The 23,977-nt window shown below is 44.2% G+C and overlaps 1 protein-coding gene across 1 annotated transcript in view; it reads right to left on the bottom strand.

The window, feature by feature from the left end:
* GPC1 (glypican 1) overlaps window positions 1-10,014 on the bottom strand; it is a 75,572-nt gene extending 65,558 nt beyond the window's left edge. Inside the window, exon 1 of the mRNA XM_075861292.1 lies at window positions 9,140-10,014. Coding sequence (XP_075717407.1) covers window positions 9,140-9,305 — 166 coding nt within the window. The 5' untranslated portion in view covers window positions 9,306-10,014. The remainder of the gene's footprint in view (window positions 1-9,139) is intronic.
* Between the last annotated feature and the right edge of the window lie 13,963 nt (window positions 10,015-23,977).

Here is a 23,977-nt window from a genome sequence, read left to right as displayed (position 1 = left end):
AATGGGCACGAAGGTGCGTGATAACCCTTTTACAGAACTAACTAGAGAGCCATTAAAAAAAAAAAAGGGACTCTTAAAGGAATTGCTGCGTATTTTCCATCCGGAATTGCAGACGGAAAATACGCAGCAGAATACAGTAGCAGCAAAGTGGGTGAGATTTAACAAATCTCATCCAGACGCTGCGTAAACATTTCCGACCAGAAATTCACCTGTGGTGTATATTTTTCGTACCGCAGCATGTCAATTCCTGCTGCGGAAAGTCGACTGAATTGCTGCGTTTTTCAGAGGAAATTTCCCAGCATCGAAAAAAGCGGAGCAAAATCCGCACCATTTTTTTTAAGCGTTTTTTTTTCGCTAGTTTCTGCGGAATCGCTGAAGAAATTTCCTGCAGCAATTCCGTTACGTGTGGACAAGCACTTAAAGGGGCTTAAAGCGTAACTAACCTTTCAGGTGACTTTTCATAAAAATCTGTCATATGTGTTTACATGAGGAATAACACTATTTCTGGCCATTATATGACATGCATATGGAATTTTTCACCAGTTTTCCACTCCGTATGCTCTAATTGTCAGTTTTCCCTGAGTTAGCGGGCAGAGTCTAACATCTATGATTCTCCCATACATTGCACACAGTGAAAAGAGGAGACCCCACTTTCCTATCTCTCTGTAGCACACCCTCAGTAGAAGAAGCATCACGAAAAACATCATACAGCAGTAATGAGCAGTGTAGCTGTGAATCCAGCACTGGGGTGAGATATAACGCTTACTATAAGTTGGAGCATCATCTCTGTGTATCTCTTTGCCTCGGTCTCCCTCCAGCTGCTTTGTCCCCCACCTCTCTCCATAGACCTTCATAGGCAGCATGTAACCTGATCCCTCAGCGAGCTAATAGTTGTGAATTGAGGGAGAATATTTAGTGCAGGAGGCATGGAGGAGGGGACGAATTGTCTGATAAGTGAAGAAAGAGGCTGTTTTCTCTAATAAGATATATAGCAAAGTTCCTTACATTCAGTTGCACTATTGATTTATGCAGATTTTGTGAAATAATGATGGTCTATCCTTAGGGTAGGCCATAAACATTTGCTCAATGGCGATCCAACCACCGAGACCCATGCCGATCAGCACAATGATGGGCCAGCAGCCCCTACATTGTTTACACAGGCACAGGGGCTTCTCCCTCGGGTATTCCCCAAATGAACACAGATGAGACCAGAAGGAGATGGATCTCAGTTTTATAAGTTTATAGACGTTTGTTGTATTTCAGTAGCTTGCAGAAAGTCGTGGATTAAAACTATTGGTATTGTCTACTCTTTTTTGTGTGTGTCCCTTTCAAATTATATCAACTACAAAACGAGTGCTTAAGTGGGCCACCACACAGCACGCCACATATGTTGAAGACCATATGTGGCCTAAGCCAATATCCTCCATCTCTTAGCAAAGAGTAATACCAGAAGTTCTAAGAGGTTAGATCAACACTTTGCCTTACTCCATTACTTTCTCCAAGTCTGAGCTGGCAAAGCTAAAGATCAAACTACTACTGTATATAGATCGACTGATGTCCATTACCCTCCTCCGGAAAGGTGTCCCCTACAGCCCTTCCAAGCGGGGTCACAGGGGGTAAGAAAGCTTTCATCTGAGTCTATATATGCTCTTTAAAAGAACACACCCTAGAAATGAGGCGATCACCTGGGACATATAGAAGAATTCTGTATACATTTCTTAGTTTTGGTTGCAATGAGACAGAATAGGATCAAAGGAAAGAAGCAGATTAGAAAGAAATTGCTGGAAAAATTATTATTATTATAAAGTAATAATTTTTTGTATTTTTTAGCGTTTCTATAAAGGGTTATTCCCATTAAAGACATTTATGGCATATCCACAGTATATGCCATACATGTCTGATAGATGCAGGTCCCTGGTCTGGGACGTTTACCTATCTCCAGAATAGTGGTCACCTGAGCCCCGTCCCACCTGGTGAGGCGTCCTCCACATCCAGGTGGAGAATCAATGGCGAGGTGGTGGCTAACTGGCTTTTTTGTTTTCGTAACTCCCAAAGTAATCGATGGAAAGAGCCACCCAGCTCTGTGACCCAAATCTATCAGAAATGTACGAGATATCCTGTGGACATATGCCATAAATGTCTTCGATGGGAATAACCCTTTAGGGTATGTGCACACACACTAATTACGTCCGTAATTGACGGACGTATTTCGGCCGCAAGTCCCGGACCGAACACAGTGCAGGGAGCCGGGCTCCTAGCATCATAGTTATGTACGATGCTAGGAGTCCCTGCCTCGCTGCAGGACAACTGTCCCTTACTGAAATCATGTTTTCAGTACGGGACAGTAGTTCCACGGAGAGGCAGGGACTCCTAGCATCGTACATAAGTATGATGCTAGGAGCCCGGCTCCCTGCACTGTGTCCGGTCCGGGACTTGCGGCCGAAATACGTCCGTCAATTACGGACGTAATTAGTGTGTGTGCACATACCCTTAATGTGTATGTGCTGGGATGAGACAGTTCATTGAGGAACATTTAGCTGGCTAGTTGCAGAGTATCTAAAAAAACCAAAACATACTTTTAAATTTCTGGTTTCCGAAATTTTATGCAAAGGCGGTTACTGGTTGCAGACGTGGTCTACTAAACCACGTACGACAATTGACATCACCGAGATCCAGCATGTCCCTGTGACATTGTTTTATACTAGCCACAAAATCTTTCTCCAATGTGCTTTGCTTCACACATTATATCAGGAATGGCACCGTGCTATATTATATTGCATTTTTGGGTTCTTTAGGTATGGTTTGTAATAACCACATCTGTTTTTCTTTAAAAGTATGTATACTTATGTTCATTTTACGCTATTCATAGCTCTTTATGTAACAGATACGAGGATCTTTCACTTGCCATATGGGAACATGCAAAGGTAAATTACCTTCGGTGCACTTCAAGATGATAACGGTATGTTCACACGCAGTGTTTTCAGACGCAATTCGGGCATTTTACGCCTCGAATTACGCCTGAAAAAACGGCTCCATTACGCCTACAAACATCTGCCCATTGCTTTCAATGGGTTTTAATTTTACGCGTTGCTGTCAAAAGACGGCGCGTAAAAAGACACCCGCGTCAAAGAAGTGCATGTCACTTCTTGGGATGTTTCTGGAGCCGTTTCTCATTTACTCCATTAACGTCCGTAAAATACGCCGCCAAAAACGCGAGTTGTTAAAAAAACGTCTGAAAATCAGGAGCTGTTTTCAGGCAAAAACAGCTCCGTAATTTCAGACGTATTTTGCTTCTGCGTGTGAACATACCCTTACAGAGACGGCCGACTAGCCACAGAGCAATAGAAGAGTGAGCGGTTCCTTTACACCTTCATCGGGTCTGGTTTAAGACTGTTCTTCGAGTCCTTTTTAAGATCTTTAAATTCTTATTCCAAACAGTACAAGTCTTACCTGTTCCCTCCAGTCCTCGGGCGCTCTGCCGCGCAATGATTCACACATTCCCCACTCCTGTACTCACTTCTCTGATAACCTCAGGGGGAAATCTCATACCCTTGATGACTTCCTCCATTACAGATTTATTGGCTTGTTTCATCTCCATTTTCCCCCCACAGCTATTTTTCTTCATTAATCAGGACCCAGAAATCAATCTGATGCCATGTCTTATTTGTGACAAAATCCTCCACTATTCATGAGCCATCGACTTCTCCGAAAGCTACAGCACTTCCCATCCAAATAGTAAACACCACGGAAAAGAACTCACATTTCTCCCAAATACCGATTAATAAAGCATTGGGAAAACTGACTGAGCTCTCGTCAGGGTATGTTCACACGGGCTATTTTCAGCCGTTCTTTTGGGCCGTAAACGTCCCTGAAAAACGGCTAAAAAAATCGAAAGCAGAACGCCTACAACATACAGAGTTCTGTTGCGACGGGGCATTTTTTTACGCTACGAAAAACGCTTGTTTGATTAAAAAACGGCTGAAAATCAGGAGCTGTTTTCCCCTGAAAACAGCTCCGTGATTTCAGCCGTATTTTGTTAACCGTGTGAACATACCCCAAGTGTCAGCTACTCTCAGGAGCAGCACCTAAAGAGAAAAAGTTTACCAGCGGCGGTTACTTTGATCTCCAGCACGGTCATAGCAAATCATGGCCTGATGGTGATCACCGACCTGGATATTAAAAACCTCCTGCAGTCAACTAGAGGACTGCAAACTGGACAGGAAGGGTCCAGAGCTAGTAAAGGAATATATGTACAATATACTATAGCAGCGATAGTATAGTATATAGTATATGTACAATATACTAATCAAATAGCTCAGTTAAACATTCAATAAGGACCAGATCTTACTGATATCATGTACTATGTTTCCCCTTTGCACCTTATGTAACTACATTCAAAAACTGAAAATTCATTGTTTTGCCCATGTTATCTGTGGACTACAGAAACCCCCCAAAAGTTTGCTTGCTAATGTATATGCATCCACAGTTTTAAAGGAATATTCCCAGAATCGACATTTATCATCAATCCTGTGGATCCATTGCTGGGACCGCCACAATCACTAGGACAGGGTTCCCGAGCCGCCCGGTACTCCTAACTGCACTCCCTGCAGTTAGGAGAACGTTTAACAAAGCAGTGCCGCTCCATTGAAAGTCCTTTAAGGGACTGACGGAGTACAGCGCTCAGCTGTTTCCATCAGTTCTATAGACATTATATGGAGTGGCAGGGCGCATGCTCGTCCGTCGCTCCATTCAAGCTACCCCTCACTGCAAGAGGTGAAATGAGCAGGAATGTAGGGCTCGGGACCCCCGTTCTAGCGTTCAGTGGGGGTTCCAGTGCTGGGATCCCCCAGTGATCAGACACTTATCACCTCTCCTGTGGAAAGGTGATAAATGTTGATTCTGGGAATACCCGATTAAGCGTGCCCTTAAAATACATCTTTTTGGCAAACCTACCACATTGCATAAATTGACTCCTGACCTTATCACCTCATTATTCCCCAGATCCTGACCCCTTTATTCAGCAGTCTCCCCCACACTCCTTGTACCCTAATACACTTCATGTGTGTCATACACAACACAGACACTGGCTGGTGACCGGCTCATGCTGCTTTATGTTACTACCCCATATGTATAAAAGATGGCTGGACCATTGTACTAAACAAGCACTTTTACCTCTTGTGTCACCCATATTTCCTCATAGATTGTAAGCTCTTGTGAGCAGGGCCCTCATTGCTATGTTACTCTGATTTTGTTTGTCCATGTTCTCTTTGAATTTAAAAGTGCCGCAGAATATGTGGCCCGGTATGAATAAGGCTCTGTTTACATTTATGTCAGGGATTTCCGTTGTTCAGCTCCGTCATAGAAGCAGAACCTTTAAAAACCAGAGCTACCGGATCCCTCACATGACAAAAACCATTGGTGTCCGACGGAATCTATTGAGTTTAATGGGTTTTGTCGGGTTTCCGTCACATTGCCCGTAATATTTTTGGAAAAGAGGCGGCGTTGCATTCTTAAAGAGGCTCAGTCACCAGATTATAAGTGCCCTATCTCCTACATAATGTGATCGGCGCTGTAAAAACGATCATTTTTTAGCAAGTTATGAGCAATTTTATATTTAAATAACACTGCTGCTATCTACATTACAGCGCCGATCAGATTATGTAGGAGACAGGGCACTTATAATCTGGTGACAGAGCCTCTTTAAGTGAACAGAGTCTAAAGATTATTATTATGTATAGGGCTGGGCGATTAATTGAATTAATTCGATAATTCGTCCTCAACGCCCTCGATTAATTCACCCTCACGATTCTGTATTTTAACCGAATCGTTGATTCTTTAGCGGCGCCGTTGTACCGTGATGGAGGAAGTTCCGCCCCGCCGCCTCGTCACTGCCTGATCTGCCCCGTCTGACAAGCGTTCTGTCCCCGCTTCCCCATGGAACTTCTGTTTTGTGCTGAACAAAATGATACGGTTACGGAATAGCAGTTCCGCAGGGAGGCAAAGACTCCTAGTATATAGCGATACCGCCCCGCTGTAGATAACACCCCCCTTGCAGATCGCACAACCACCAGCCCCCCATGCAGATCGCACCATCATCCCCCCTTGTAGAATGCACCACAACACCCCTCCCCTTGTAGATTGTGCCGCTCCCACTAGGAGCTGAATCCCCGACCAAAGCGTCGGCAACCTCTGGCAGGGGATTCAGCTCCTAGTGGCAACTACAGTGGCGCGATCAACAAGGAAGGGGATGTGATCTACATGTGGGGGTGCTATCTACAAGGGCGGTAGGTAGTGCTGCAATCTACAAGGGGTGGGGTACGATCTACCTGGGGGTGAGGGTTCTATATGCAAGGGGGTGTGGTACTATCTATATCGGCACTGTGGCACTGTATTGGGGGGTGGCACTATGTAGGCACTGTCACAATATGTGGGTTCTGTGACTACATGTGGGCACTGACTACATGTGGGCACTGACTACATGTGGGCACTGTGGCACGGTCACTACATATGGGCACTGTCACTGTATGTGGGCACTGTGTTACTAGGTCACTACATGTGGGCACTATGGCACTATGCCACTATATGTGGGCACTGTGGCACTGTCACTTAATTTGGGCACTGTGGCACCATCACTTAATTTGGGCACTGTGGCACTGTTACTATGTGTGGGCACTGTCACTATGTGTGGGCAGTGTGGCACTGTCACTATATTTGGGCACTGTGACACTGTCACTATATTTGGGCACTGTCACTATGTGTGGGCACTGTCACTATGTGTGGGCACTGTCACTCTCACTATGTGTGGGCACTGTGTCACTCTCACTATGTGTGGGCAGTGTGGCACTATGTCACTATATGTGGGCAGTGTGGCACTGTCACTATATGTGTGTAGTATGGCGCTATGTCGCTATATGTGGGCAATGTGGTACTATGTCACTATATGCGGGCTGGTACTGCACAGGGTCCTGCTCAGACTTCAGACACTATAATGTAACCTCTCCTCAAGGTGCCCGATTGGCGCTATCTTCCTGGACTGCTGCAATTTAGACTGCAATGTCGGAGACCGGCTGAGGTGGTGACGGGCAGAGAGGGGTGTTAGTGCACGCAGCGCGTCATTGATTATAGAATCTGTTAACCTGTTCCCTGCCAGGGAACACAGAAGTTATAATCATCAATTAGACAGACATTTTTCCAATTGTATTTATGATTAAAAAAAAGTATTTGCAGAGGTTAAAAGTTGTGAAGTTCCGTACAATTATTATAGCAATATATTAAAAAGTTATTGATATAAAGAAAATTTATTAAATGATCTCTTGGTATTCCTGTTAAATAAACAGGAAAAAAAAAAAGAAAAATCGAGATTCAAATCGAAAATCACCCAAAGTGTTGAAGAAAATCTAGATTGAATTTTTGGGCAAAATCGCCCAGCCCTAATTATGTATACAGAAATTTTGGAGAATTCCTGCTTGTATTGCTCCAGATCAAGAAAATCTAAGAGATGGCTGGCAGCAATATCATGAGCCAACATGCCTTCTCTATGAGGAAATATACCCTGACATGATTTAATACATATATACAATACAAAGGATGAGGCAGGTCACAAAACCACTCCAGGAACGAGCTGAGAGTGTCATAATGTCCTAATGGCAGCAAGCAGAGCTACTGACTACTTCCAAAATGAAAATAAACATTCAACTGTGTTCTGCATGAACACATAGGATGCAGAAACCAGTAGCCTAACCAGGCCCCTGTCATCCCAGTCACCCGCCCCATAAATCAGCGCCATAAATCAGTCCAATGAAATCAATAGCGACCACATAAAGCGGACCTTTAGCTTATAACGCTGTCTAGGAGCCATTTAACAGAGTTCAGCAACACACACAAAGGTGGAATAATGTGCAGTAACAGCCTTGTAATATGCGAAGCAGTAAAACGCCATCACGTCGTGCCCCATGTTTAACTATTCGCTTTCACTGATGAACACGGGCGTATTGAGTCATCATTATAAAATCTATCGCTTGTGTAAGTCTTTTCTATGCCTCAACAAACTTTATCCAGACCGGGATGTGTCACTGGCCTGAGATCAGCAGAACGCTTATACCAACATGCTCCAACAAGACCCAACTCATGAGGTAGACTTCTATACACACCTGGAATCTGAGCAGGCTGTCAGGCTTGGTACACGGGTGAAATCTTATTAGAGAACACACCTATAAAATGTCAATCAGGGGCAACGACTTCAAATAGAGAACACACCTGAGATGTCAGGCCGGGTAAGCAGGTGAGACACTTCAGATATCTCACCAAAGATGTCAAACTGAGCTATACAGATGTGAAGGAATCAGACTGACAAGATCTATGGAATGCCACAGAAAAATTTTAGAACCTTGAGATGTTGTTAGAACAGATCACCCATGGCTAAAAATCGGCCACCATGAGTGCCAGCTACGTATGATGGGTGATATAATACAATGTATCTAATAAGGATCTTAGGAACATTCCTTCACAATCCTCAATGATTAGATCCTGGACGAAGACTTGATGAAGAGGCTGAAGGACCAGTCTGAGCTCTAGTTGATTGAACCATTACTTCTTCTATCAGGACACCAACCTGCAAGAGCAATTCAGAGGGAGCTAGGCTGGCACCAGAGACAAGGGCACTAATTCTACTGATGAGGCACTTACTGAAGAGCAAGGACAGGGGCCTCATCCAAAGACACTCCATTATAGCCTTAGATCAATGGTCTATTCTGAAACCTGAAAATACGGAGCTGTCCAATCTTCATATTATTTCTAAATGGAGGTAACCAATAGTACTGAGCTGGTAACTCCCTCACAGGTAACATCCAGCAATGTATAGTATGACGCAAAGATATCTAATGATAGATAGATAGATAGATAGATAGATAGATAGATAGTCTTCTCATCTCCAAAAGACCTACAATTTGAATAAAATGTAACACAAAACAATTGGCGCTCAACGTATGTTCTCATACCCCCAAAATTGGCATGCATTGGCATTCAGCTGGCACAAGGCTGTACCGGTAGGTGGTTTTCTGGAGCATTACTGACAATTTCTTCCTCCCCAGGATCCCCAGTGTTCTATTAATGTGTGGGCATATGCCAGTGCAGAACTCACCGGATATCTCTGACTGGGGCACTCCGCTGAGGCTGAATCCTTTGGCACTATACACCTGTCTCACTGCTTCGCAGCTCTTGGCTTTGTTCCCCATCTCTCCAGCTGCCCAATGCACAAAGAAGACAATTCCAAGATGCCACCATGAATACCCGCACGGCCACTCCATGTCCTCAGTGGATGGGAGACGCAGGGAGACCAAGAAATAAACTTGTAGAAGTAAAAAATATGGACCACAGGCAAAGAAAGCAACATGCACAGTTCACCAGGCAAAAAGCCCCCTAGATCTTGTCCTGTCCGGCTGAGGGCACCTCACAGTAAGAAGCAGCAGCTAGCACATCATGTACGTGGCTGCCGAGCATCCATGTGACATCAGGGGCACAGGGGAGCCCCAGGATATGAAGGAGGCAGAGGAGCGGATACAGGGCATGTCCAGGATGTGGAGGCTTCTACATGGAGACAGTCAGCAGTGTGTGGCAGTGCACTGGAGCTGTGACACGGGAGCCAGGCAGCTGCAATGACTACAGGGCGGAGGATGCTCAACCTTGTGATGATGGGGTGTAGTCCTTTATGAAGAGGAATGTAGCAGAGTCACAGCAGCACCAGAGCACTCACAGAACAGTGACATCCAGGGAGCAGTGATAGGACATAACCTATAGAATCACTGCAGACTACAGTACATGATACCTTTACAGCAGTCAATGTGCACGATCCTCCCCCATTGTCACCCTGCGGGTCCCTTCTTGTCAGGTGTCACACACTGCTGCTGCCCCTGACTGAGGACTACAAGGTGGTGCTGGCTCCGAGGACGATGCTGCAGCTGAGGAGGATGAGGATGAGGATGACTGCCCGCTCCCCCTCTACAGACTGAAGCTGCCGCTGAGCGCTGCACGGAGCACATTGACGAGGATCAGCCAATCACAGGCGTCGTTACGTCCCAGCCCTGCGGTGATGTGAGGATCATGCTAGTTGGGTGGAGGGTCAGCCAGGCAAGAGGTGGGGAAGGGTGTGAGTGTGTATGACAGGAGCGGTGTATAATCATACATCATTAACCATGTATTATCCGTGAGGACGAGCTGCACACTATGCTCAGAACAAGAAATGGCGCAGCCCTTTTATCTTATTTTCATACATTTTGTTCACTTATTTATTTGATATATTTTTATTTAGTGTTGTGTTTTGTCACCCACCTTCCACCAAAGTAAATAAAGAAAAATAAAATATTCACAGGAGAAGACAACTCAGGCCTCATGATTTATTTGTCTATATTTTATTTCTATCTATCTATCTATCTATCTATCTATCTATCTATCTATCTATCTATCTATCTATCTATCTATCTATCTATCTATCTATCTATCGGTGAAGTCCAGCACCTCCTCAGTCAAAAACATTCTCTGTGTCAACTAAAATGTTGTCGGCATTCCATATAATGCTTACGCGTTTCGAGTCAATCTTGCTCTTAGTCATAGCTGATGAGAGAGACACCTGTCTGGGGGAGCGGAATATATTTACTCCCGACTCCCCCATAAACATGCACGCTCGGCTCGGCCCACTAATATGTACACCTGTGGTCCCCAAACATTGGTTTCAAGGCCATATGTGATTCATGTGCGTCTCGTGAGATTGGGACAGTAACAATCTATAACATGACTGATCCTGTCTCTCTCTAATAATTCTGGAAAGTGACATTAATATTATGTTGGCATGTCAGACAATCTTCCCTATGACCAGCAGAGAGTGGTAACATGCTCTCCACTATGATCCTATTATTATTACAGACGAGTGGGCATGTAATCGCTGCTGCACCCTGATACTAATGTGTCCATGACTTGTCCCTCATGAAATTCACGTGGCTTGTTTTCTGTAATGGATGAACCCAACGAGAGGCGTAGAGAAGGCAAGTCATGGCTACAACCTTTCACACAGTGGTGTAGTACTCTGTAAGAAAATGGATGGGGTTTAGTGGAAGGGGACTGGACTTTTTCTGGAACTACAGATTTGCCATCATTCACATCAGAAACTGTGATAAGTTATGGCGCAAATCTACACCTGTTCATAACAGGTGTAGATTTGCATTTCTGTCGCATGAACAGCATAAGGGATGCAGAAAATTTTGCGCATTTTCTGCCGACATAAATTAGCTTAAGACTGGCATTTGAAACTCCAGTCTTAATATATTCCTCCAGTGGCACAAGGAGGTAGAATATGTCTATAGCAGTCTATAGGTGCCATATTATGGATCCATATGATACAGATCCCAAATGCAGCCATGTTCATGAGACCTAACCCCCACATTTGCTGCGTGGTACAGCCCATGTCCCCTAATCCCCTTCCCAACTCTGCTGACTGGAGAAGAATATGTCCAAATCTATTAGTACCACTTTCCTCATTTTAGTGAAGAGATAATGACTAAGCGTTCTCCTGGCGTCAGGTGTTCAGATGCGCAAAAGTCTGAGATATAGTAGAGCTTCGTGACAAATTTCACACTAAAATATTTATGTGCAAAGACTTAGATTTTACCTTCATCTATTTATTTTCCTCATGTTTAATATGTCTGACACCTCTGGTCTTATTGTGGTTCCCATGTTACTAACTCTCAGGGTATGTGCACACACACTAATTACGTCCGTAATTGACGGACGTATTTCGGCCGCAAGTAGTGGACCGAACTCAGTGCAAGGAGCCGGGCTCCTAGCATCATAGTTATATACGATGCTAGGTGTCCCTGCCTCTGCGTGGAACTACTGTCCCGTACTGAAAACATGATTACAGTACGGGACAGTTGTCCTGCAGCGAGGCAGGGAGTCCTAGCATCGTACATAAGTATGATGCTAGGAGCCCGGCTCAATGCACTGTGTTCGGTCCAGGACTTGCGGCCGAAATACGTCCGTCAATTACGGACGTAATTAGTGTGTGTGCACATACCCTTAGGCCGAATTCAGACAAACGTACCGAAACTCGGGCGTGAAAAACGTCTGTTTTTCATGTCCAATTTGCCCTCGTGCGGGTCCCGTTTTCACAGATCCCCATAGACAAGAGTCTATTGAGGGAGACGTGAAAACGGAACAAAATAGGACATGTTCTATTTTTCAACGGACCCTCCACACGGTCCCTTTAAACAATGGCCACGTGAATGGTCCCACTGAAATACATGCGTCCGTGTGACGGCCCTTGTTTTAACGACATTATACGGATGTATACCACGATCTTCTGAATTCGGCCTTAGTGTATACCATGAAAGACGTAATCATCTGCAGTGCCCAAAATAGAGTTGGCATAGGCATCTGAACCAACGGCACTGATATTTTACATTGCGATGCTCGATTTGCCTACAGATAACATGGATTCTAGGACATTCAGTTTATGCAAGTTCAGTATTTCTGGCTTTGTTACAAGGAGCATGCGTTGCTAAAACTGAGAGGGCAGCAAAAATAAAACGACATTGCTGTCATAAGCAGCAAACAATTGCCAACCTTCATCCTCAAACAGTCACTATCTATTACTGGGGACATATAAATATATGAAGACAAAGACATTTCCAGCAGGCTCCATGGGAAAAAAAAAAAGTTTGCCCTCTGACCTGTCCACTCTGACTGTGACCTGGTCAAATCCTCGGATGATCTCTGCACTATGACCTCTAATGTGTGTGGGGGTTAAATATTACAAATTGCTGGACATATTACTATGTAAGTAAATATCACATTTTCAATATTCTCATGGTTTGGGACTACGTGTTGTTTGCAGATTTTTAGAACTGAATTAAACCTTTGTTATTTGCTATTTTTGGGAAGAATTTGGGGACCAGAAGAACAATAAGTCCCAGCATTCTCTGCCATTTGTCCTTTGGAAAGTGGCTTTTGAGGAGTAGGGTCCTGAGATATGACAATGATAATGGATTAGCTGTAGTCAGGTGATTCGGAGCCGTAGAGGAATAAACAATATAGTAATGAAGCGTTCATATAGTTCAGAACTCTAAAACATAATACAGACTATTTTGGCTCTTTCTCTTTATGAGACGATCGATGCTCCATAACAACATGTTTACAAGTTAGAGGTGAAACTTTTAAATCAAGAATATTTGGGGTCTTTGGAAAGAGGGGGCTCAGCCCTGGTGACTACGAGTGCAGGAATGGGGAATTGGCCCAGGGTTCTTGACGGGGGTGGGGGAACAAACAACAGGCCATTCTGCCTTGGATGACAAAACTCAGCAACATGAAGGGAGGCCTATTTTTATTTGCTTTGGTTCCCCGTCTCTTCTATATACACCACTGACTCCAATAATATTAATTGTGAGCTCTCTTAAAGAGAACCTGTCACCTCTCCTGACATGTCTGTTTTAGTTAATACTTGTATTCCCCATGAAATAACAATTCTGGAGCATCTTTTCTTAGAGGTCTACATTGTGCCATACCTCGGGTTGTTCCTCCTAAAAATGTATGACTACATTGACAACTGGGTGTTACAAGTTGGGGGTGTGTCCCTACTCAGAGTGACACTGTCCAATCAGTACTAACAGAGTCAGACTGTAGGGACACGCCCCTTTAACAAGGGGAATGGTAACACCCAGTTGTAAATTCATAAATTTCTAGGAGGAATAACAGAGGAACAGCAGAATGCAGAGTTCTAAGAAAGTATATGCCAGAATTGTGATTTCACAGTTAATACAAGTATTAGACATGTCAGGAGAGGTGACATGCCACTTTAGTTTATTGAATAGGACAGGACCAATTATGACTCTGCTCAGGTTGGAAGCAAAATAAAACACTCTTGGCATCCAATAACTCGCATCAAAAATAAGAATTGTACAGGTTAAAAGGTATGTTTACCTTAACATCATTTTAACCCCTTAACTACGCAGCCTAGTTTGGGCCTTATGGCTCAGAGTCCATTTTTCAAATCTGACATGTGTCACTTTATGTGGTAATAACTCTGCAATGCTAATACCTATCCAAGCGATTCTGAGGCCTCATTTACACGAGCGTGTGCGTTTTGCGCGCGCAAAAAACGCTGCGTTTTGCGCGCGCAAAAGGCACTTGGCAGCTCCGTGTGTCATCCGTGTATGATGCGCGGCTGCGTGATTTTCGCGCAGCCGCCATCATATTGATGAGGCTAGTCGACGCCCGTCACTGTCCAAGGTGCTGAAAGAGTTAACTGATCGGCAGTAACTATTTCAGCACCCTCGACAGTGAATGCCGAACACAATATACACCAACCTGTGAATAAAAAAAGACTTTCATACTTACCAAGAACTTCCTGCTTCCCCCAGTCCGGGCTCCCGGCCGTTGCCTTGGTGACGCGTCCCTCTCTTGTCATCCAGCCCCACCTCCCAGGATGACGCCGCAGTCCATGAGACCGCTGCAGCCTGTGATTGGCTGCAGCCTGTGCTTGGCCTGTGATTGGCTGCAGCCTGTGCTTGGCCTGTGATTGGCTGCAGCTGTCACTTTGACTGAACTGTCATCCCGGGAGGTCGGACCGGAGTTATCGGTAAGTCAGAACGTCTTTTTTTTTTTTACAGGTTCATGGATTTTCGGAGCGGAAGTCACTGTCCATGGTGCTGAACCAGTTTAACGCTTTCAGCACCGTGGACAGTGACTGTCTCCTGACGTCGCGTACCCGAACATTTTTTACCGGTTTCGGTCAAAACGAGTTTGGCCGAACCCGGTGAAGTTCGGGGCGCTCATCTCGAATTTGACACTCCGTTTGGATGTTTGTAAACAGAAAAGCACGTGGTGCTTTTCTGTTTACATTCAGGAGTTTGACAGCTCTTGCGCGAATCACGCAGTTCGCACGGAAGTGCTTCCGTGCGGCATGCGTGGTTTTCACGCACCCATTGACTTCAATGGGTGCGTGAGTGCGCGAAAAACGCACGATTATAGAACATGTCGTGAGTTTTTTTCTGCGCACACGCAATGAGCGCAATTCACGCATCGTCTAAACAGCCCCATTGACTAATATAGGTGCGTACGACATGCGTGCAAAGCACGCGCGTCGCACGCGCGTATAATACGTTCGTGTAAATGAGGCCTGAGACTGTTTTCTCATGACACATTGGACTTGATGTCAGTGGTAAAATTTGGTCAATATGTTCAGAGTTTAATTTGGAAAAATAGAATAATTTAGAGAAAATTTTTTTCTGAATTTAAATGTATTTGCTTGCAAGACAGATGTTTATACCACACAAAATAGTTACTATTTCACATATCCCATATGTCTACTATATGTTGGCATAATTTTCTTAACATTCTTTTATTCTTCTAGGACATTACAAGGCTTAGAACATGAGCAGCGATTTCTCATAGTCTGAATAAAATTTCAAGACTTTTTTTTAGGTACCAGTTCAGTTCTATAGCCTATATACCCCCCATAAATCACCCCATTTTAAAAACGAGACCCTCAAAGTATTCAAAACAGCATTTAGAAAGTTTCTTAACTCCTTAGGTGTTTCGCAGGAATTTATAGCAACGTAGAGGTAAAAAAATTTTTTGCAGAAAATCCTTTTCACTCCATTTTTTTCAGTAAAACAGAAACGCAACTCTATATTTATTGCCCAGATTCCGCAGTTTTTAGAAATATCCCACATGTGGCCCTAGTGAGCTTATGGACTGAAGCACAGGATACAGAAGCAAAGAAGCACCTAGAGGCCTCCTTTTTATTAGATTATATTTTAGGCGCCATGTCAGGTTTGAAGAGGACTTGTTGTACCAAAACAGTTGAAACCCCCAAAAGTGACCCCATTTGGCAAACTACACGCCTCAAGGAATTTATGGAGGGGTATAATGAGCATTTAGACAACGCGTTTTTTTTGCTGCATTTTGTGGAATTAGGCTGTGAAAGTGAAAATCACATATTTTTCCGATAAAAGGTAAAAAGTTGTAATTTTTACAAGGAATATAGGAGAAAAAATACTGCAACATTTGAAAAGCAATTTCTCCCGATTACGGCGATACCCTATCTGTGCTCATAAACTGCTGGTTGGACAAACGGCAGAGCTCAGAAAGGCAGGAGCGCTATTTGGAACGTAGTTTTTGCTGGATTGGTTTCTGGGCGCCATGTCGCATTTGCAGAGCTTCTGAGGTACCAGTACAGGGGAAACCCCTTAAAAGTGACCCCATTTTGAAAACGAGACCCCTTGGGGAATTCATTGTAGTTTTCATGGGGTGCATGCGACTTTTTGATGAGCATTTATTCTGGGTTTTTTTAAAGATACGTGGTGACTAAAAAACAGCAATTCTACTATTGTTTTTTATTCCTTTTTGTACAGCGTTCACCGTGCGCTATAAATGACATTCACTTTATTCTACGGGGCGATACGATTATGGCGATACCATATGTTTATAATTTTTTTTATGTCTTATGGCGTTTGCACAATAAAATACTTTTTATAAAAAATCAGTTACTTTTTGTGTTACCTTATTCTAAGAGTCATATCTTTTATATTTTTCCATCAAGAAAGCGGTACAAGGGCTTGTTTTTTGCGTAACGAACTGTAGTTTGGATCAGTTCCATTTTTGGGTACATGTGACTTTTTGATCACTTTCTGTTCAATTTTTTTGGAAGGTGAAGTGACCAAAAAATTGTGATTCTGGTATGGTTTATAATCCCCCACCTCCCCCTTTGTAGACAGTGCCATACAGTCCCCCACCTCCCCCTTGTAGACAGTGCCCCCAAACAAAAACAAGAATTGTACTCATCTAGGCCCCGTTCCCACGACGAACTGAGCTGATCCCCGACTGGATCCTTGCGTAGGCCGGCGTGATCCTGTAGCCTTGTACAGAGTTTCCCAACCTTTTCGTACTCGAGGCAGGACTGGAAATATAAAATTTCCTTAGAGCACCCCTACCAAAATTGTTTCGAGAAAGATCGAAAACGGCTAAAAAACAAACACTACACTCGTAGGGTAAGTTTACACACGTTTTGTGTAAGGCAAAAAAAATCTGCCCCAAAATTCCCTCAGGAATTGACAGCGAAGTTTGACCATTTTTTTGGTGTTTTTTCTTAAGCCGTTGAAGCGAATGCAAAAGACGCAGGAAAAAAAGATCCAAACGGGCGCCGCAGGTTCTGCCTCCTATTAATCTCAATTGGAGGTCAGAGGGGGAAACAACTTGAGACCATCAGCCCCCCCACTCACAGTAAAATGACGATCAGCCCCCCTGCTCACAGTAAAATGACCATCAGCCCCCCACTCACAGTAATGACATTCAGCCACCCCATGACAGCAAAATGACCATCAGCCCCCCGCTCACAGTAAAATGACCTTCAGCCCCCCACTTACAGTAAAATGACCATCAGCCCCCACTCACAGTAAAATGACCATCAGCCCACCACTCACAGTAAAATGACCATCAGCCCACCACTCACAGTAAAATGACCATCAGCCCCCCACTTACAGTAATGACCATCAGCCACCCACTCACAGTAAAATGACCATCAGCCCCCCCACTCACAGCAAAATGACCATCAGCCCCCGACTCACAGTAATGACCATCAGCCCACCACTCACATTAATGACCATCAGCCCCCCACTCACAGATTCCCCCTGTAGGTTGCGCCACACAGATCCTTGTAGGTAGCGCCACACAGCCCCTTGTAGGTAGCGCCACATAGCCCCCTTGTAGGTAGCGCCACACAGCTGCCTTGTAGGTAGCGACACATAGCCCCCTTGTAGATAGCGCCACACAGCCCCCTTGTAGATAGCGCCACACAGCCCCCTTGTAGATAGCGCCACACATCCCCTGTAGAGAGCGCCACACAGGACCCTTGTAGAGAGTGCCACACAGCCCCCTGTAGAGAGCGCCATACAGCCCCCTTGCAGATAGCGCCACACAGCCCCCTTGTAGATAGCGCCACACAGCCCCCTTGTAGAGAGTGCCACACAGCCCCCTTGTAGATAGTGCCACACAGCCTGATGTAGATAGTGCCACACAGCCCCCTTGTAGAGAGTGCCACACAGCCCCCTGTAGAGAGTGCCACACAGCCCCCTGATAGGGAGTGCCACACAGCCCCCTGGTAGGGGGTGCCACACAGCCCCCTGGTAGGTGGTGCCACACAGCCCCCTGGTAGGTAGTGCCACACAGTCCCCTGGTAGGTAGTGCCACACAGCCCCCTGGTAAACAGTGCCACACAGCCTCCTGTAGAGAGTGCCACACAGCCCCCTGGTAGGGAGTGCCACACAGCCCCCTGGTAGGGGGTGCCACACAGCCCCCTGGTAGGTAGTGCCACACAGCCCCCTGGTAGATAGTGCCACACAGCCCTTGTTGGTAGTGCCATACAGCCCACAGCCCCCTTGTAGGTAGTGCCACACAGCCCACAGCCCGCTTGTAGGTAGTGCCATACAGCCCACAGCCCCCTTTTAGATAGCACCCCCTTCCAGTGGATAGCGCCACTGCAGCTCCCTGAAGGAGCGGAATACCCGTGTGGCCGGGGATTCCACTCCTGGAGCTCTCCTTGATGTTTTTATATATGGACAGTGACATTAGGGGAAACTCCTGAAGTGGAAACCCCGTACACAGCGTTGCCGACGCTGTGACTAGGGATTCCACTCCAGGAGAAGCTCCTGTCATCTGTGTCCATTTATGGACAGTGACGTCATTGGCTTCTCGTGAAGTGGAATCCCCGGTCACAGCGTCTGCAACGCTGTGGACGGCGATTTATCTTCAGGAGTTTCCCCTGATGTCTCTGTCCATATATGGACAGAGACATCAAGGAGCGCTCCAGGAGCGGAATCCCCGGCTTTCACGGGGATTCCGCTACTTCAAGGAGCTACAGTGGTGCTAGTAGATAGCAAGGCAGGGAGATACCTCACTGCTCTGCTATAGTGCCGTTGCTAACGCTGTAGCAGTCACAGCGGCTGCTAGCGGCGCCACCGCCCTCATGCCCGTTGTCGCCGCTAGCAGCAGCTATGGCTCCTACAGCGGTAGCGACGGCCACTGAGTGAAGAAGCTCCCGGGCGGAAAGGTGACTGCTGAGTCGCCCAGCCCAGGCACTTCTGAAAAAAGCAGGGGAAGGGAGCCAGCCCAGTGACCCTTTCCACCTGCTGGAGTGATGCACCCTGTGTGAAGGCACAGGTTGCACACCCCTAAGGCCGTCCCTGGGTACGAGACAGCAGTTGTCACAGCTCATAAAAGTGTCGGTAGGGGGGGCTGAAGGGCGGTTATTCCCATGACCTACTATTAGGTCACGGAGTGTGAATGCTCTACTCCTGGAGCGGGAAGGGTTAAAGTTTACATATAAATATAATCTACACAAAAGGTTGAATAACTTTGTAAATAGATTACATTAACTACGTATCTTCCAGTGATCCTGAGTTGTAACCCAGTCTAGATTGTACTACCAGTAAGGGTATGTTCACACGCAGAGTTTTCAGGCATATTTTGGGACGTAAACGCCTCAAAATACGCCAGGAAAAAGGCTAGCTAAATGCCTACAAACATCTGCCCATTGAATTCAATGGGAAAAACGGCGTTTAGTTCAGATGGGGCGTTTTTTTACGCCGCTGTTTTAAAAAAACGGCGCCTAAAAAAAAACGTCCAGTAATAAGAAGGAGCATGTCACTTTTTCTTTAAATTTGTCTTTATTAAGAATTTTGATGTCACATCATATACAAATATTCTAAAAGTATCTTGTATGGAAACATCATTTTAGACATCTTTTTGAGAAGCAAACACAACATAATAAAACATAACATACACAACATTAACAAAAGATAAAATCAGTGTGGATATAATGCATCGCATTTAAAATTGACATTCTGAGTCCACGCTTTCCATATAGCAGAAAAGGAGTGAACTGTATTTCCCCCATAAGCAATGAGCTTCTCGTACAAGTAGGTGGTATTCAGTAATGAGATCACCTCCTCAAGAACTGGAGCCTTCGAGCTCTTCCAATGTCGGGTTATAACTAATTTAGCAAGGAGCAGGATTTTGCAGGTCAGAATTCTACATTGTGCCGGAATATCCTGGACACCTATAAACAGTAATGCCAATCGAGGTACAGCAGTGACTTTAAATTTTAGTACATCAGATAATAGTCGGAAGATACCTTCCCAATATGACTTCAATATAGGACAACTCCACAGGGTATGGTATAAGGACCCTCTGCACCCACAGTTTCTCCAGCAATCAGGTGGCGAGCTCGGATACATGGTATGTAATCGGTCAGGTGTAAAATACCATCTTAGCATAGTTTTCATAGCTGTCTCGAGGTGGGAGCTACACCTGGACGATCTATGAATTAAAGTCAGTGCACTTGTCCACTCCTTCTCATTGAAGGAGGCACCCATCTCTCGTTCCCACACTCTAAAAGGGTATGCTTTCTGAAAAATCATATGGTCATGCAACAGACTATAGATCGGCTTTAAACCTCTGGTGCCTTTTTGTAATAAATTAAATATTTGAGAGTTATATCTGATTAAACCAATATTGGTGCTAGACAAAAAATGTCTTATTTGTAAATATTTATAGAACTCACTTCGATGTAGCGAAAACTTAGTTGATAAATCCGTATAGGACCTAAGGAGGTTATTGTCGTATAAATCAGCCAATGAGCAAATACCTCGTCTGACCCATAAGTTAACATTTAAATCTGGTATAGCAGCGCTCATCATTTCCAAAGGTACATACGATCTTGGCAGACCTGTATTTACTTCTGAATTCCTATGGAAATAAGCCCAACATATTAGCGATGACCTCGTGAAAGGAGAAATCTGAGCTGGTTCTTTAATATTCCATAAATTAGCTATCAATAGCGCTTTCAAATTGGTAGGGGAAGCCAAAAAATTTTCAATATGTACCCAGTGTTTAGCAGTGTCCATCAACCACCAACACTTCAACTGTGAAACTTGACATGCTACAAAATAGTCGTGTATATCGGGTACCCCCAGGCCACCTTTCGTCTTATCTTTGGTAAGTAGTTTGTACGAAATTCGTGGCCTGCGGTTAGCCCATATGAACGAGGAAACAATCCGACGTATGGAAGTAAAAAAGGCTCTTGGGACCTCAATAGGGAGTGTTCTGAACATATAAAGAAGTCTTGGTAGCAGGAGCATTTTAAAAGCAGCTATTCTGCCAATCCACGAAACTTCAAATGCTGAAAGTCGACATGCTTCAGTGGAGATAGCTTCTAGGAGTGGCAGATAATTAGCCTTATAGAGTTTTTGGTGTGAGACAGTTAGCGTGAGGCCCAAGTATTGTATACCCTCTGATTGCCAATCCAGAGGGAATCTATGTTTCAAAATGGATCAGGGGTAATGTGAAAAGGTAGTATCTGTGATTTCTGCGCGTTCAATTTATACCCTGATATATTCCCAAATTCCTTGATAATATCGAGAGTTCTCCTTAACGATATTTCAGGGGCCCTCATTGTAAGTATAACATCATCCGCATATAAAGATATAACATGAGTACGATCTCCAATTTGTATACCCTTTACAAGGCTGTCTTCTCGTATAACCTGCGCAAGGGGTTCAATCGATAGTACAAAAATGAGAGGGGATAAAGGACACCCCTGCCTGGTGCCATTAGTAATGGGGAATTCATCCGATAAAGAGCAGTTCGTAAATACCCTGACCGAAGGGTCCGAGTATAAAGCTTGAATTGCGGATAGAATATTTCCTGAGAAGCCCATCCGCTTCAACACGGAAAAGGCATACATCCAGTTGATGCGGTCAAAAGCCTTTTCGGCGTCAAGCGAAAGTAAAATTGCAGGTATCTCTCGTGTGGATATGTAGTTAGTGATATTTAATACCCTTCTAGTGTTGTCAGTAGCTTGTCTACCTTTTATGAATCCCACCTGGTCTTCCTTAATCAGATTCGGTAAAAGTGGAGCTAATCTAGACGCTAGCAATTTAGCATATATTTTCAAATCAGTATTTAACAGCGAAATAGGTCGAAAGTTTTGGGGAACGTCTGGGCTCTTTCCTGGTTTGGGGAGGGTCACTATCAATGCGGATTGATTCTCTTTGGGGAATCTACCATGTATACTCGCATCTTGGTATGTCTGTCTAAGGTATTTAATAAGGATATCTTGGAAGGTTCTATAATATTCATTTGTTAACCCATCAGGGCCTGGTGATTTCCCCAAAGGAAGTTTTTTAATGACATTCAAAATTTCTGCTTCAGTAATAGGACAGTTAAGGGATGACAATTGGTCTGAGGTCAAAGTAGGGAGATTAATAGATTGTAAAAAATCCTGGATATAATCCTCTGTCACCTGAGGAGATTCAGGGTCCTCCTTTAAATTGTAAAGCGACGAGTAGTAAGTCTTAAATTTGTTAGCAATTTTTCTCGGGTCATATACCTTTCCCTTTGCTCCCTCTGTTAATAGAAATGGGATTCTGGCTTTCGTATATTGCCGTTTAAGTCTGGAGGCCAATAGTTTACCCGCTTTATTATTTTGAGAGTAATAGTAGGAATTAGTCTTCCTAACTTTCTTCTCGTATTTTTGTAGCAAGCACTCTCTTAATTGATGTCTGAGATCCATAAGCTTCTCAGCATGATCCGGTTTTTGTTGGGTTTTATTTAGTGTTTCTAGCTGTTTGATATTCTCTATAAGGGACAGCGTCCGTTTTGTCTGCTCCCTCCTGTCTCTATGTCCGAGTTTAATGAAAGTTCCTCTTATATATGCTTTATGAGCATTCCATAAAATCTCTGAGCTAGTAACAGAAGGGGCATTTAGGCTGAAAAATTCTCTGAGGTCACATTCTATCGTGGATTTATGTGTAGAATGAGAGAGAAGATATGGATTGCAGCGCCAGAGATAAGTGTCTGGAGCTTTATGTTTTTCTTCTATGTGGAGTGTAATGGGCGCATGGTCAGACCATGTGATAGTTTCAATGGTAGAAGATTTAGACATGAACAACAATGCTCTATCCACCAGAAACATGTCCAGCCTAGAGTAGCTATTATGAACCGCAGAAAAATAGGAGTAATCTCTCTCCGTGCTATGTAAAACGCGCCAGGCATCATATAATTCCGCCTTCCATAAACTTTCACCTAGTGAATTAGGTTGACTTCTCACACTAGAGGTAGTATCCAGGTTTGTATCCGTTATCGTGTTGAAATCACCACATATAAGGAGTTTTCCCTGTCGCACTTTAGAAATGAGACGTAGTACCTTATTAAAGAAGCGAATTTGTCCCTTATTAGGAGCATAAACCGACACCACTGTGTAAATGACATTATTAAGGGAACAAACCAAGATAATATATCGTCCCGCAGTATCTATTTTTTCCTGGATAAGTTGGAATGCTATGGTATTTTTTACGGCTAGTAGAACCCCTCTGGACTTAGAGGTGTAGTGTGATTGGTATATTACTGGAAAGTTAGGGTGTTTAATCCTAAACGCATCTTTCTGGATAATATGCGTTTCCTGAACGCAGAAAACATCACATGACAAATCACGGGCTTCTGTCCACATAAATGCTCTCTTTTGCGGGCTATTAAGACCTTTCACATTAAGGGATGCAATTTTTAACACCATTAGAATGTATCAATAAGTGCAGAGTAATATTCTGAACATTCCCCTTTGAGCTGGATATTACATGATAACAGACTGCTCCCTCCATCACTATACCACAATGCAACTACAGCCATGAAAAGAAAATTTGTTGATGCATCATTCCACATACTGATTAACAGGACACAATGGACAAACATATAGAGAAACAAGCTGATATACCAGCAAAAAAACAACATTTTGTTGAACCATAACAGCCTTATAGCCATCTTATAAGAAAGGGGGTTAGAACAGTCAGTGAGTTTCCTCAAGACTCGGGAGAACCATCCCGAGGAAGCACCTGTGATATATCGAAAGTACCTCAACGGTGTGGGTGCTTTGGAGATC

This window comes from Rhinoderma darwinii, chromosome 4 (genome assembly GCF_050947455.1).
Source record: "Rhinoderma darwinii isolate aRhiDar2 chromosome 4, aRhiDar2.hap1, whole genome shotgun sequence".
Lineage (NCBI taxonomy): Eukaryota > Metazoa > Chordata > Amphibia > Anura > Rhinodermatidae > Rhinoderma > Rhinoderma darwinii.
The sequence above is the reverse complement of the archived record's forward strand: the minus strand, read 5'-3'. Positions and strand labels throughout refer to the sequence as shown.